The sequence below is a fragment of the Cololabis saira genome, chromosome 14 (assembly GCF_033807715.1).
Source record: "Cololabis saira isolate AMF1-May2022 chromosome 14, fColSai1.1, whole genome shotgun sequence".
Classification (NCBI taxonomy): Eukaryota; Metazoa; Chordata; class Actinopteri; order Beloniformes; family Belonidae; genus Cololabis; species Cololabis saira.
The window spans coordinates 21435259-21449633 of NC_084600.1; the positions used below are offsets into that span (position 1 = coordinate 21435259).

The 14375-nt window shown below is 43.2% G+C and overlaps 1 protein-coding gene across 2 annotated transcripts in view; it reads right to left on the reverse strand.

Moving 5' to 3' along the window:
- Positions 1-14375, reverse strand: part of LOC133459820 (peripheral-type benzodiazepine receptor-associated protein 1-like) — a 76432-nt gene that overhangs the window by 11336 nt on the left and 50721 nt on the right. For both annotated transcript variants that reach the window (XM_061740122.1, XM_061740123.1), the window contains 11 exons: positions 14073-14278; positions 10856-10962; positions 10660-10769; positions 8373-9248; positions 7531-7557; positions 7183-7334; positions 6056-6532; positions 4625-4987; positions 2717-2860; positions 1627-2421; positions 205-304 (listed from right to left, as the gene is read on the reverse strand). In XM_061740122.1, coding sequence (XP_061596106.1) covers positions 205-304; positions 1627-2421; positions 2717-2860; positions 4625-4987; positions 6056-6532; positions 7183-7334; positions 7531-7557; positions 8373-9248; positions 10660-10769; positions 10856-10962; positions 14073-14278 — 3357 coding nt within the window. The remainder of the gene's footprint in view (positions 1-204; positions 305-1626; positions 2422-2716; positions 2861-4624; positions 4988-6055; positions 6533-7182; positions 7335-7530; positions 7558-8372; positions 9249-10659; positions 10770-10855; positions 10963-14072; positions 14279-14375) is intronic.

Genomic DNA, 14375 nt, shown 5'->3' on the forward strand with positions numbered 1-14375 from the left:
CCCCCCCCTCGGTGCACAACGTGCTAATCTGACTGCCTTGGTGTGAGAGGGGGAGGCTTGCCAAATGAAACCAGAAGTGTGTCAGTGTCTCCTCTCGCAGCTCCACTGCAGCTTATAGTTCAGTAAGAGATCGCAACGGACACAGAGGGGTGAGAAGAAGACGAGAGAGGTGAGAAGAAGACGAGAGAGGAAAAAGTGTCTGACCTTTTAGCTGCCTGGCCTGAGAGCTGGCAGGTTTACAGGGAGGCTCTGCCTGGCCCCCCCACGACGGCCCCGCCACAGCAGGAGGGATCTGGCCGGGCTCCTGTTCAGAACAGAGATAAACACTTCAGAAAATGTTCAACACTGAAACACAGTCACTACCCAGGAGGAGGGGAAAACAGTAAATGCATTCGCTCTTTTCCTTTCTTCTTTAAATTAAATGATGCCACTGTTTGAATCGCTTTGAAGCCCACCGCAGAAAAGATCAAAACGTTTTAAATATAAATCCCCCCCAGGGCTTCCACTCCTCCTACAGGCATTTCAGACTGCTGCAGTTATTAGCAAATGCATCAAAAGGCATCCACTCGCTTCATGGAGAGTGTTTGGTTGGAAGAACCTACGTAGATATTTATTACCGTCATTTGGACTCAGTTGTTGGGGAAATTCTGGTTCCCAGGGGACCCCGGGAACCACACTATCGTGTACGCCGGGCACGCCCTCATTTAAATATTGTACATTACGGGGAACATGCTCAACCGGAAACCATATATAACCTAAATATATACTGTTACTGGAAAGAATATTTTGTTGGGATTCGACATTTACATATTAAGTGCAGCCACGGCTAAAATCACACCCTGTGCTTTAAGGTGAATTGTTTAATATTATTCATGAAATCTTTATTTTTGAAAGAATCAATTCCATGAAGCTTCAGGAATCAAAATTCAATTATATCTGGAATTGGCCCTTAATCTCAAGTCTGTGCTCAGGGACAGCTTCTTCCCCAAAGCTGTGAACTTTCTGAACTCATAAGCTACCTCACACTGTGCAATATTTCCATTTCCTGTCCATAATGTCCCAATATTCCTTACCTATCTATGTGCAATACTCTTCCATCCTTTCAGTGCAATATTGTTCCACCCATCCAAGTGCAATATTCCTCCACCCATTCATGTACATTTTTTTATTCTCCCATTCACTCTTTTCTTATAGTGTATATATATATATATTTATGTTTACTTTTTTTGTTCATTTTTGTTGTTTACAGTTTGCATTTGTTTTGCACTTTGACGGAGCTGCTGCCTAATTTCATTGTAGAAGTATAATGATAATAAAGGCTTTCTATTCTATTTCTAAATCTCCCACTTTTCGATTGTTCTGCATATGACGTAAAATAAGGTGCCGTTTCTTCAAAAAAGGCATGAAGCGTTCCTGAGTGAGACAGAGGATTGAAAACAGCAGAAGGGGGAGAAATGTGCAACTTTTGCAAAGTGAGCCGACCTCTGTCTGTCCACTGCAGTGATGATGATGGAGTCATGTACTAGCCATTAAAGGACTCAGAGGGGTAAAACCGCACAGCTACAGGGGAGAGGAGGGGGGGCTGGGGAAACACACCCATTGCAGCGAGCCTGCAGTGATGTTTACCGTTGGCTCAGCTTTCAGCGCTCGGCGATGAGGAGGCCTGCCGTGCTCCACCGGAGCCCCTTCCACCCACCACTCAGAGCTCATCTGCTCCATCACCACCTCCCCGGAGCTGTAGTCCCCGGGCTCCTCCATGTCTGTACCGTACTCCACGTCAATCTCCATCCCATGACCGACGGGCGACTTCACAGTCCGTACTGTTTTGCTGATTGGGTAGGATCTTGGGGGAGTGGGGCCATGCTGGGGGTTCGACATGGCAGCGACAGCCATTTGACTCCTGAGCATGGCCTCCCTCCTAAGGCGGTCCCCTAGCCCTCTGAGCAGCCCTTTTTCTTTGCTGTTGGGGGTCGGTCTGGGAGGACAGCGGGCTGAGACCCGTCTGCTGCTGGGGCCTTCATATAAACTTGCATTTTCATCTTCAGGATAACTCACGGTGTCCACAGTGTCGGCATAGTGCACTCTATGTTGGGCCTTGGGTTTGACCTGCGAGGGTTCGTGTCTGAGCGAGGTCTCTTTGGTTACGGATCTGTTGTAGTGGTGATGGTGGGAGTGTGGGTTGCTATGATGCGGGTGATGCTGGGAGGAATGATGGAGCCGCTCAGAGTCTCTGGGGTAGCAGTGGCCGGGCCCTTGCCGAGGCCTGCTGCGGTGGGCCAAAGCCTCTTCCTGACTGCTGTCCTCGTCCTCCGTCACCTCGGCGATGCTGAACAGCTGCTTGTTGTGCTGCACCTGAGGAGGCAACTTAAGGATCCTCTCAAGAACATCCTCATCACTGTCGGGTGTTTCCAACCTGCGTGACTGCAAGCGCCCCAGTTCAAAACAACCAAATGTGGATCGATAAAGGTGAGGTGAAGTATTTCATTGTACAAAACAAAGCATGTGCAGGCAAAACAGAAGGCAATCCGGTCATGCAAAGAGAAAAGAAAGGTAGAAACAAACAACAAAGAATTACAAACACAATCAAGAACACAACAGAAGAAACAAAGCTTCAAAATATCTCCACTAAAACATGCATATGATCTTTGAAAAGAAGAAGCTGCAAACACAGACACATATCAAGTACATAAGTCAGAATGCATCTTGTATTTTTTACCCTGTTGTATCCCCTGGTGTGTGTTTCCCCAAGGTGGTCAGAGTACATCTCCTCCTCCTCTTCCTCCAGGATGTCAGACAGGTCTGAGCGGCTGTTGTCTGCATTGTAGTCACTGGGATGCTCCACGGGGCCCCTGCCATAACTCTGAAACACAGACAGCAGCATATCAGCACATCAGCACGCTTGATGTGAATTCTTACATTTAAGATTTAGTTACAGGAAAAATGAATATGTTCTAAAAAAGCAATAAGTACATCCGCAATATAGTGGAAGTAAAAGATTAGACTGACATTAGAGTATCATGGTACAATTTATCTTGGAAAAAGACAGCATTTGTGATTTCTGGCTGCAGTTTCAGCAGGGTTATGTAAGCGATAAAAGAAAAAAAACATGCACTGGCGGTAGGATTGCAGGTAGCACTGCAGGTTTTACTCATCACTTATCTTTATGAGAATACGTCGTAGTTCTTATTTATAATTATGAGGAATATCATTTGTTTATCATTTCTTTAACAAAATGACACGTATACAGATACATACACACACACATTATATATATATATAAAACTCTAGAGGATGCAAGTGGAGGTTGCGCTAGATAAAAGACCACCTGAAAAATACATAGACATTGTTTATCCACCAGGATCATGACTTTGTGTCAACAGGCATGCGTACATACAAATGTGAAGCCTCTCACCCTTTAGTCATGCTAATTCTATCTAGTAATTATAGTCGTGTCTGTGCTTGTAACTCTTTGTTAAATCAAAATATCATGCAAGAGATTTCAGGAGCTTACTGAGGAACATCCTTTTATGTCTAATCAGTCATAGTAACTTAAAGTGTCCCTAAATATGTCAGTGCATGTTGAATGAATGAATGAATGAATTAATCTTTATTTCGGCTTGTACAGAACAAGATGAAAAGGAAGAGAAAAAAAAAAAAAATCAACATTTCTTTTGCCGAAAAGGTGTAGGCTGAAGCCGTAGCTTATAGTGCCTACCCTTTTTTCTTTTGATCAGCAAAAAAATATGAGACATTATCTTTTACTCAGTGAAAACAAACAATACATAAAGAAGAAAAAAAAATAAATAAATAAGTAAGACAAAATATAAAATTGACATTTCACATCCTAGAATGTTTTTGATAGTATACTTTATAATTATAGTGTTTTATATTTATTTACAATATGTTAATGATGCTAATTGAAGCACAAGCCACTTAACTGCTTGATCAGATGGCTGAGATGAAATCATCATGTCAGCTCCACTTCAAGCACTTTTTTCAATAGAATAAAAAGTTTTATTTTTTTATTACATTTGATAAATGTTCTATTTTGGTGGAAGTGACATTAATTTCACAGAAACATATAAATCTGCAGGGTTAATGCTGACGATGTGATGTTATTTCCAGTTTCCAGACAGTTTACCTGTGGGTCAGTTACGTCAGCCTGTTGCTATATCTGCGCTGGATCTCAGCTGAGGGTTAACCTGAGATCTTGTTGAGGGTGGTAAAGTGTTAAAGCGCAGCCAAGTTCACTGACATGCTCACAGACAGGGATTATTTTTAAATAGTAAATAAAGTAAGAGTAAATTAATGTCTTAAATGATAACATTGTAACTGCATAAAAGCTCCTTTTGGAGATAATTTCCTTGTGTCCTTTCTTTTTTTCATTCCCTCTCTTCAAATCTGACAGATGTAACAATCGTATAAAGTCCAGAGCAAATCTATGGCTGAATCTGACCAAGATTAAAAAGCTGAGGTTAATAATTGAAGCATCAGCAACATTAAGAGTAAAGCAAATCTTCTTAACATATAACCTGTACTTCTGGAGCGTTAGCTGCAACGGGACCTTCACTTCTGTGGTTACGATTCATCGATCATGTGGGAACATCAGTAAATCATGGCTGACCTGCTGCTGGCCTCGGTAAGCTGGCTCTTGGTCCGGTCTTAAGAACTCCTCGATGGACACCAGGCGAGTATTCTCCAGCTCCTCCTCCACCTCCGACTCCAGCGGTGAAGAGCTGGGAGGTCTGTGGACGTGGGTGCTCTGAGGGTTTAGGAGGTCTGTGAGCGGGGCTTTAGGAGGGGAAGGGATGCGCTCGGGGGTCCCGAGCTTGGCACTGGGGTCCTCGATGAACTCTGTGACAGACGGGAAGGGGCGTATGGATCCGGGGCTGTCAGTGTCTCTGCGCTGCTCTACCACTGGCACTTGTGCAGCTGCTGCAGCTGTAGCGGGCTGAGGAGCTGCGTTGATGGGAGAGATCATGTTCACCTAAAGATGAGATAGATGAGAAAGATATAAATGCAATGAGGTTCACTTATGTTTCAGAGCACAGGATTTCAGCATGCAGCCTGACCCCGCCAGCTTTACCCAGTCATGCTGACATGTAGTCAGTTATTTAGGATATATCTGTCTGCATTTTGCCAAACAAACAGTTGGCATAATGCAGAGTGACCTAATATTAATTCATTTTCTATACCCACTTAATTCAATTCAATTCAGTTTATTTGGGAAGGGACAGTGTACATTCATATACATTTAGAATTAAAAATGCAAATGCACCCAATTTTAGCTACAGGGCTAGTTTCCATTGGCAGTCCCCTGGCTAAAAATATAAAAGAAGACAAGTTAAACAACAAGTTGGAACAAATACAAATATAGCGTGCAAAAAGTTTCTGCATCCTATAATTAATCCTATAAAGGGTCATGGGGGTCTGCTGGAGTCTATCCCGGCTCATTACAGGTGGAAGGCAGGGGTTCACCTGGACAGGTCACTAGTCCATCACACTTATTAGCAGTTGCTTTGTCCACTGTACTCATGAATAGTAAGTAAATAAGTAAAATGCATTTATACAGAACATTCAAAACTGAGATATTACTGACCAAAGTGCTGTATATGATAATAATAATAATTAAAATGTATGTAGAAACAACTGAGACAACTGACTAACTCAAGTTAGTCAAGAGATTGCTGATGTCATGAGTTATGAGTGCATATTTCTTTCCTCCTTTTATGCTTTCTTAGTGAATTTATAGTTAAATATTCAACCTGAAAAAAAAGTGTGGAAAAAACAAGTCACAGCGAAAGTAAAAATCTTCGTGTCCTATCTGTGTTGTCAGATCTGTCTGAGTTGTAACTAAGGATGAGTGTTCCTGCTGCTTGTTTTTACATACTCCCATGCAGCGTGTCCAACTTTTGTTGTCTTCTTTCTCACAGTTACATCAGCAAACACATGTAACGTTCATCTCATGCGTCCTCCTCTTGAGGAGCCTCAGTGCACACTTAGAAACTTTCTGATTCTACGAGAAGCAACATGAGGGTGGAAGAGTGAGGATTACCGCGGTGTTAACGGTGGAGGCCGTTGGTGGTAAGGAGGCCTCACATGCAGCCAAGGCAGCGGCAGCACAGGGGTTGGCCCACGCCATCACGTATGAGGCAGATGACAGATGATCTGAGTGGAGAGCATGAGGAGGGTTGGCAGCAGCTTCCACTGGAAGGCTGGGGACATATGTGTCTGGTGGCAAAGTGCTGGACAGCACAGAGACTTTGGCAGCAGCGTTTCCATAGGATAGTGGTGGGGACAAGTGACTCGAAGGGACCGGTGGGCAGGACATGGGTGGCACAAGAGGGGCAGGGACGGCTGGGCCTGCCATGATGAAAGCCAGCTTGGAGGGCACCTTTACTGGCAGGGAGTCACAGGACTCCCCGTGGGCGGACATGGTGCGTACGGTGAGCTCCTGAGCTGCCTGGAGGGACTGGATCTGGGAGGGGCCCATCAGGGCACTGCCTGCTGTGGGGGAAGAGACCTCCAGCACCTGGAACAGCAAGAAATACTCATATCAAACAGCCATAACAGCAGAAACATCGTCAAATGAGCACGGGCTAAAGCCAACTTATTTACTGTTTACGTCATTTCAGAAAACATTTTACAAATATAAATGAAAACCATTGAAGTTATGGATTACTGAACCGACAGATACACTCCACCTGGAAAAAATAAGATACACTGTTAATGACAAACTACCAGAGTTTGAAAAGATTTGGCATCCTTTAATCTCTTTTCTTAAAGGAAATTGACCTGTGCAGTCTGTGGGTGGATATGGGAGGGAGAATGGATGGGTATTTTGTGTGCCTGGCTTTTGTTTTTTTTTGTTTTCCATTTAATTTTTCGTTTTTTGTTTCCTCAGGAGTTACTCTCACAGCTCGGTTCAGAGATTTGTAGATTTTCTTTTTCCTTTACACACAATCGAGCCCAACTGTGCTTTCCTTACTTTTTTTTGTGAGTGTTTTATTTATTTATTTTTTTTTACGATTATTTTTATTTCATCTACTGCTATCTATTCTTTTTTTTGTGTAAAAAAAAAACAGCAAAAAATGATTATATGTCTAAAAATGTTACAAGTGAAAATTATTTGTTCAATAAAAATATTTGAAACAAATATAAATGAAAACAAAACATCCATGCCTTTTTCTTGTCAACATAAATAGTGTATCCAGTAACACGGACTCCGTTGGAGGTCCCGGCAGCATCTATGGTGACCGGCAACCAGCTGATGAGAGCGATCCCTGGTGAGGGGCCCTGCTCCAGCTGGACGTCCAGAGGAGCGTCGGGGGGGCCTGCAGCAGGTAGAGGCATCACAGCACAGTCAGGGACATCCAACGCACAGACACACAGCTCTATACCAACACATGATTGGTTATTTACTCACATTTATAATACAGAAATAATGATCAAACTAGGCTCAGGGGTCTACAGATAAAGAGTTAGTAGCTACTAATCTAAAGAATCATTAAGAGAGTTAAAAACATATACCTGAATCTCCAGACTGCGGGCATGGAACTTAAGAAAATTTGAATGATTGGATGATTATTTACAGAAACTAATCTTAAATCACATTTTACAATCTTTACGTTATATTACGACAAACTATTTTAGACTTGATGTTACAAACTGACATCAAATTAAGCTCAGGATTCAGCCGCCTCTTCACCTGTACTCTACTGCAGAGCTTATGGGCATAAAAACAGTGTTAACGTACAGACCAGCCAAGTCTAAATGACATCATCAGTTGCAGTATCTGATTAGCATGCATGTCTGACAATTTCATTAATTCATTTCATTTCATTTTGTTCTCTCATTATTTAAAAAAAGCCCAGAGAAGCTCTTAAACGTGCGTCTCCGGATGAACGACAGGATGAGCAGAGCATCACCACTGCTGAATACCAGATACTGGGTTTGGACTGAAACAGCTGGAATTCAAAGAGGAGCTGCCACACAGTTCGGTGATGTCATATATGAGGAGCTGAACATTTGAAGAGAATCGTTGGTGATAATATCCACCGAAAGCTTACTGACCGTCTGAACAGGTTCTCTGATCCGTTTGATCAATGATGCAGGCTCAGACAGATTTTGGTTGTTTTAGTTAAATGCACATCTAACCTCTACATTCTCACTGATGTATAATCATGGAACTTCACATTGGAATCAATAATTGGTATGGAAAACTCAGAAAGGTGTCTAAATACTTGATGTGGATGATGTTAACTTATTCTTAATTGACAGGATTAAATGTTGAATTGGAAAAAAATAATGTGTGTAACTGATTTAAACGGCATCTCTGAGAAGAACTGATGGATAAAATTGTAAATCCTGACCTGCCATCAGCGTGCCGAAGGGGATGGTGGCGCTCCTGTGTTCACGTCTCTCCGGAGGCAACTCCCACGGGGTGCGGTGTGGCCGTCCTTCCACTTTGGCTGTGTACTGCAGGCTGGGCAGGAGGTTATTGAGGCACAGCGAGTAGCAGCCAGCCTTCACCAGCTCACACTCCTCATCGTTCAAGGACACAATGTGCACATAGTTACTGTTGCTGGGCAGCCAGGTCAAGTTGGCAGAGGTGGCGGTAACCCTCTCCACGCGCAGCTGCGTGGGCGCCACACAGACATCCCGGCCGACCAGCATGCTGCAGCGGAGCTGGTCGGACATGCCCTTCTCCGTCAGGCTTTGCACCGACACCCTGTAGGCTTTGAGGTTCACGTCCAGCCGCTCCAGCACCGCTTTGGTCTGGGCGCCGAAGGGCACGTTGAGCCGCAGCTCCTGGTCCACATACACATTATAGCTCCACACGTTGCCCCACCCTGCCGGCACCAACGGAGGGTCCCAGCCAATGATGATGCTCTTGGCGAGCTGCTTGATGAGGGTGAGTCTACGTGGGTAAGGCACAATGTCCACTCCCACCTCCTCCAAATCCAAGTCCAGGCCATTGGTGAGGGGGGGTGGGACAGACGGGGCCGATGCTGCGTCTGGTGGGGCTGAGGCGGGGTCAGAGGCAGCCGAGGCCTCTGTCCTTTCTGGGGCGCTGGGGCCCGTGTGGAGGTGATGCTGGTGGCTGGCACTGTGCAGGCTGCTGTCTAGCAGGGAGTTATGGGACACGTCCCCCGTCTCTGGAGGAAGAGTGCTCATGACGTCATCGTCCAATACACGTTCCACGAAGTTAGAGGGGACCAGCCCTCTCCGTCCATCCATCAGCTCACCTGAGAGGAGCCCAGCAAAACAATGAAAATCCCATAATGACATAAAGCTTCAGACACAATACCGTATTCTCCGCACTATAAGTGTTGTTCTGGGTCTCTGGAAAGCGCCTAGAGACAACTTTTGTTGAATTAGACGCTATATAAATAAAATTGAATTGAATAAGGCGCACCTAAAAAAACTAATCTCAAAAACTGGCAGAGTGCCTTATATACGATCATTACGGTAATTTCTGTTACTGTAGTCAGGGTAGGGCTGTTCGATTAATCGATTTTAAATCGTAAGCGCGATTATGTAATTAGAACGATGTTAAAACGTGAAAATCGTAAAATCAATTTTTCACTTTTTTTTAATTTTTTTTAAATTTTTATTTTTTTTTACCTTGTCTGCACACATATTAATGATTGATACCATATTAATGATTGATGGAAATACCTCTCAATACCTGCGACAAGTGCCCCATCTGAGAGGCTCTTTAGTGTAGGAGGGGGCGTTGTAACATGCCACCGGGCATCCCTCAAGCCAGATGCGGTAGACCGGCTCGTGTTCCTTGCAAAAAACTTGCAAATGTGAATAGCAAATGTAATGACTGACATTACACACCTCTACCTCCTTCATGGGTTGCATTATTATTTAGCATGCAAAGACCCAGTTTAGTTTAATTAGAAAATGTCTTGTTTTATTTAATTGGAAATATAACTTACTGTATGTTTGCAAGTGCTAATTTGCTGATTTTTTTTTTTCCAGAGATAAAACTTTATATTTTATTATATTTTTTAAAACTTTTTTTCAACTTATTTTACAGAGTTTTGCACTTTATTCATTCATTTTTGGTTTAATAAGAGCAAAGTTTGCACTTAAAGCCCAACAGGGCAAATGTTCAATAAAAAAACAGCATATTTGAAATCATTTCTTTGCCTTTTGTCAATTCACAAAATAATCGTAATCGAAAATCGGATTTTGAGAGAAAAAAATCGAGATTTTATTTTTGGGCAAAATCGAACAGCCCCAAGTCAGGGGGATTTTGGGTACTGTAGTCAGTGTGACTCGCATCATGGCGACTGTGACGAGACGGAGCCGGGACCATTGGATGCCGCACTCGCCCAGCTGTTCCATTCCGACACAGAAGAAGATTTCGAGGGATTCAGAGTTTTATGAAAAGCTGGTTTTTATTTTGTTAATAAAGTTTGACTAATGGTACTTTTCTTCTTGTTTTTTTTTTTTTGCATTTGCATTTGCTGTAGTATTTTGTAGAATTTCGTGCAGCGCAGCTCCATCAGGTAGATACGTAACTCAACCCCAGCCACTATAGACTATACTACACTATAGATGGTTTTAAAATAGGCCACTTATAATACGATGCACCTTATGGTGCGGAAAATACGGTAAATTAAAATTCGCTGCCGTATTTGCCTTCATAGAAACCGTCATCATCCATGTCTCCATATACATAGATGTATTCGCCAGCGGTGAGCGGCAGCTCCACTTCAGGGTTGTCATTGGGCCCGTCATAAGGATTATAGCTGTTGGGATAGAAACGTTAATAGATCAGTTTGTTCCCACATCAACAACCTGCTGCTCTCAACTACAGCAGAAGTTTAACACGTACCTGTATCTGGCAATAAAAACCTGAAGCTTGGCTGCTCCCCTGCTGGTTGTGTAAGGGGCCGGAGCCACGTCGATGTCCAACTCCTCCACCTCACTGGCAGTGTCCACCTGAGGACGGCAGAAGCAACGCATTGCTGAACTGACCTCTAACTCACAGTATTGTTCAAAGGAAGGTTAAGAACAGAAAACAGAGAATCAAAAACGACTCTTCCAACAAGTTATATCAGGAAACAGCGATTAGAAATACCAACAACACATCTGCATTCAATTACTTGAATGAAACCGTGCTGCGTCATGAGCCGCTCAGCCTCACCTGCTCACTGTACAATACAAGTCCAACAAGCAGCAAACTCTTATGAGAGTTGCAATTGTGCTAAAACAGTTCCAGAAAGGCTGTTTCAATAGTTTTTTTATCTGGTTTTACTCATATATCCATGGGTGGCGGATAATGAAGGCTAAGGAAGGCTAAGCCTCCCCAAATACAATGCCAGGTATTTTGCAAAAATGATATAATATGTGCGCAACATTAATAAAAAGCTGCAATATTGAATGTGTGTTGTTGCTTCAGCTCCCTAGTGACAATGCTGTGATAATTCAGCAAGGCTTTGGTTAAAAAAAATGAAAAGTGGCCAGTCACACCCCCCTGGTCTGCGGACCGCTCAGGTGATCAGAACCGCAAATGTTGTTTGTAAACATCCGCATTTTTGTCCGCCAATTACAAATGCACAGCCAGCAGCGCTCCTTTCAAAACACAACAAAAAGCTCCAAGTCAAGATCAAGATGGATATACGGTCATTTTTTAAACCAAAATAGAAACAGACACAAAACATTGCCGAAGCTGCTGCCAATGTGACAGTGAGTGTGAGGAGAGCGAATGCACCGCTGCCCTGGCTGCAGCCACCGCGTCAGCGACCCCCCCAGTGTCTAACACCGGCTCACCTGATGGTGCAACCGGCCATATGAGCAGCGATGACCCGGGAGGAGGAGGAGACTGCACTGCCGGTAATCCTGCTATTATATTGGTCAAATTATGCTCAAATCATTGTTACGCAACTGTTTTGGGTGAAAAAAACCTCAAAATTTTCGAGGATTCCTCCCTGTATTTAGCTTCACCAAATATTTCAGTCACCCGCCGCCTATGCATATATCCATTTAGTAGAGTAAAATCTTAGTAGCCCCTGTTGAACAAAATACCTCTAAAGGAAAATAATTGTTTAGCTGTAAGTGACTGCAATCATTTCTTCATTGAAAAAAATCCATCTGAGAGCTCCAAAGAAGTAAAAGTATTCTGAATGTAGAATTACACCAGAAATTACTGTTCATAAATACTGTTCCTTCTATTACAGTCATCTGCAAAAGTAAGACCCTTTGTATTTTTTTGTGGTGTGTCTTAGTTTAAGGTAAATACACCATCAGATGAACAACAACGTATATCTTATTTCAGTGTCATTTGTCTGCAGAGAAAAACCACTGGCACCACCACCATCCATAATGAAACCACTAAGATCCAGGAGTACATCAACATGTACTGAAGATAAGCTGCTAAGTGCACACTGGTCTCACCAGAAATCCAGTGCAGAAGTAGATGTGGAGGTCCATGCACGTCACATACCAGTGGGAGATTGAAGAAGTGGCTGACATCAGGAAAAGGTTGGACTGAAGGCACAGTGGCACTAATCATGGCAGCACAAGAACCGGCCTTGAGCACAAGAGCGACAGAGGCCAGGGTCTACCACACCAAACAAGACCCCAGCTGCAGAAACAATTCAGCACATAATAGCGGAATGCAAGATGCTGGCAGGGAACAAATACATGAACCAGGTGGCGGTTATAGTGTACAGAAACATCTGCACCGAATATGGGTGGGACGTCCCAAAGTCAAGGTGGGAGAAGCCTCCACAGATCCAGACTGATAAATTGGTGATGGCTAACCAACCGGACATAGTGGTGGTCGACGAACTCCAGAAGAGAGCGGTGGTGATTTACGGGGAAATCCCAAATGACAGCAATATCAAGAAGAAGGAAGAGGAGAAACTGGAGAGTCGATTTCATTACAGTTCAGTACCAGTTCTACCACTTCTGTGGAGGCAGGATAGTAATGCCCATTTATTTTTTATTTAATTCATAGAAGAAATAATGGCACGAAAATAACAGAGAAAATTTTTTTTAAAAGTATTATGCTTTAAAGCCCCCCCCAATAGAATTAAAATATCTGCGCATGATTTACTATTGTGATTGATACATGATGCAGAGTTTCCATTTAAACACTGTAAACAAAACAACACCGTAGGAGAGGTGGTGTATTTATTGCGCCCTGGGAAAACCTTTTTAAAGATAATCACCTGCAACTACTACAGTATAACCTTCGTAATCCACCGTCCAGAGTGGATTATCTCACTAAATATGAGCGTTGATGAACTGAGGGGGGAGCAGTGACAGGGGGAAAAGAGCTCCAACCTTTTTGTGATGCAAGTCAAGACTCTTTAAAGATGTGGAAATAGAAAAGTCCAAACAATAGATCTTAAATATTTATCTGAAGTACATGTTTGATTTATACACTACATTCTGCATGAGATGTTTTTGATTTGTTAAAACCAGACAGACAATGGGGATGTTGACTGGCGACCTTGATAAGGGATGTGGTTATTGGTGTGAAAACAGTGAAGGAAGAAGTGCAGCGCGGCGTCCGGAACAATAGCGGTTGAACAGTTAAAGATGAGTGGAGCATGTTTAGACTATAACTAGAGCTTCACTTCACTAACTTAGATGTTAATAATAGCAAATGTTATTACAGCTGGAGAAGGGCTTCAAGATCAATTTAGTTTTTTTGATATCAAATTACTGATTAAAAATATGCGATTGTACCTTTTGGATTGTTTGAGTTGCCATACAGTTTAAAATGAAAAAGGCTGCCACCGTCGAAATTAGTGTTAATATACTGTCTCCCAAAAATAATAATAATTAAAAAAAAAATCATGCCAACAAATTGGATTATGTAAAATGTCACAGATTTTGGCATGAGCCAAAATCAAGCTGCACGTCACCGAGTATTAACAGTTCAATCGATTAATCTTAACACAAAGGAGTTACCTGCACATAAGGAAACATTGTTTATACACTGTACTTAAACTCACATATGCCACCAGTTTGAAGTTAGTCTGAGCTATACCAAAAGGGACAATCTTTGTTCCCGAGGAGGAAAATAAAGAAGAAAGTACCTCGTGTGTTGGGCTGGACTTGTGTGGACTGAGGTGGGTGTCAGACTTGGGGGTGAGCTGTGTGGTCTCTGACTTGATGGAGGAAGACGCTGACTTGCTGACGCTGATGGTGGGCAGCTCCCGATGCTTGGTGACCGGCGAGCGCTCTGCCCTGGACAGCCCAGCAGCGTGGGGGGTGGAGCCCATACGGAGTGCACTGGCCACATCTGAGGAGAGAGGGGAAGGGAATAATCTATCTGTGTCCTGGGTGAACGACGGAGCCGTTTAACCTGGCTGTCCAAGACCTGCGAGCTGGTTGACATG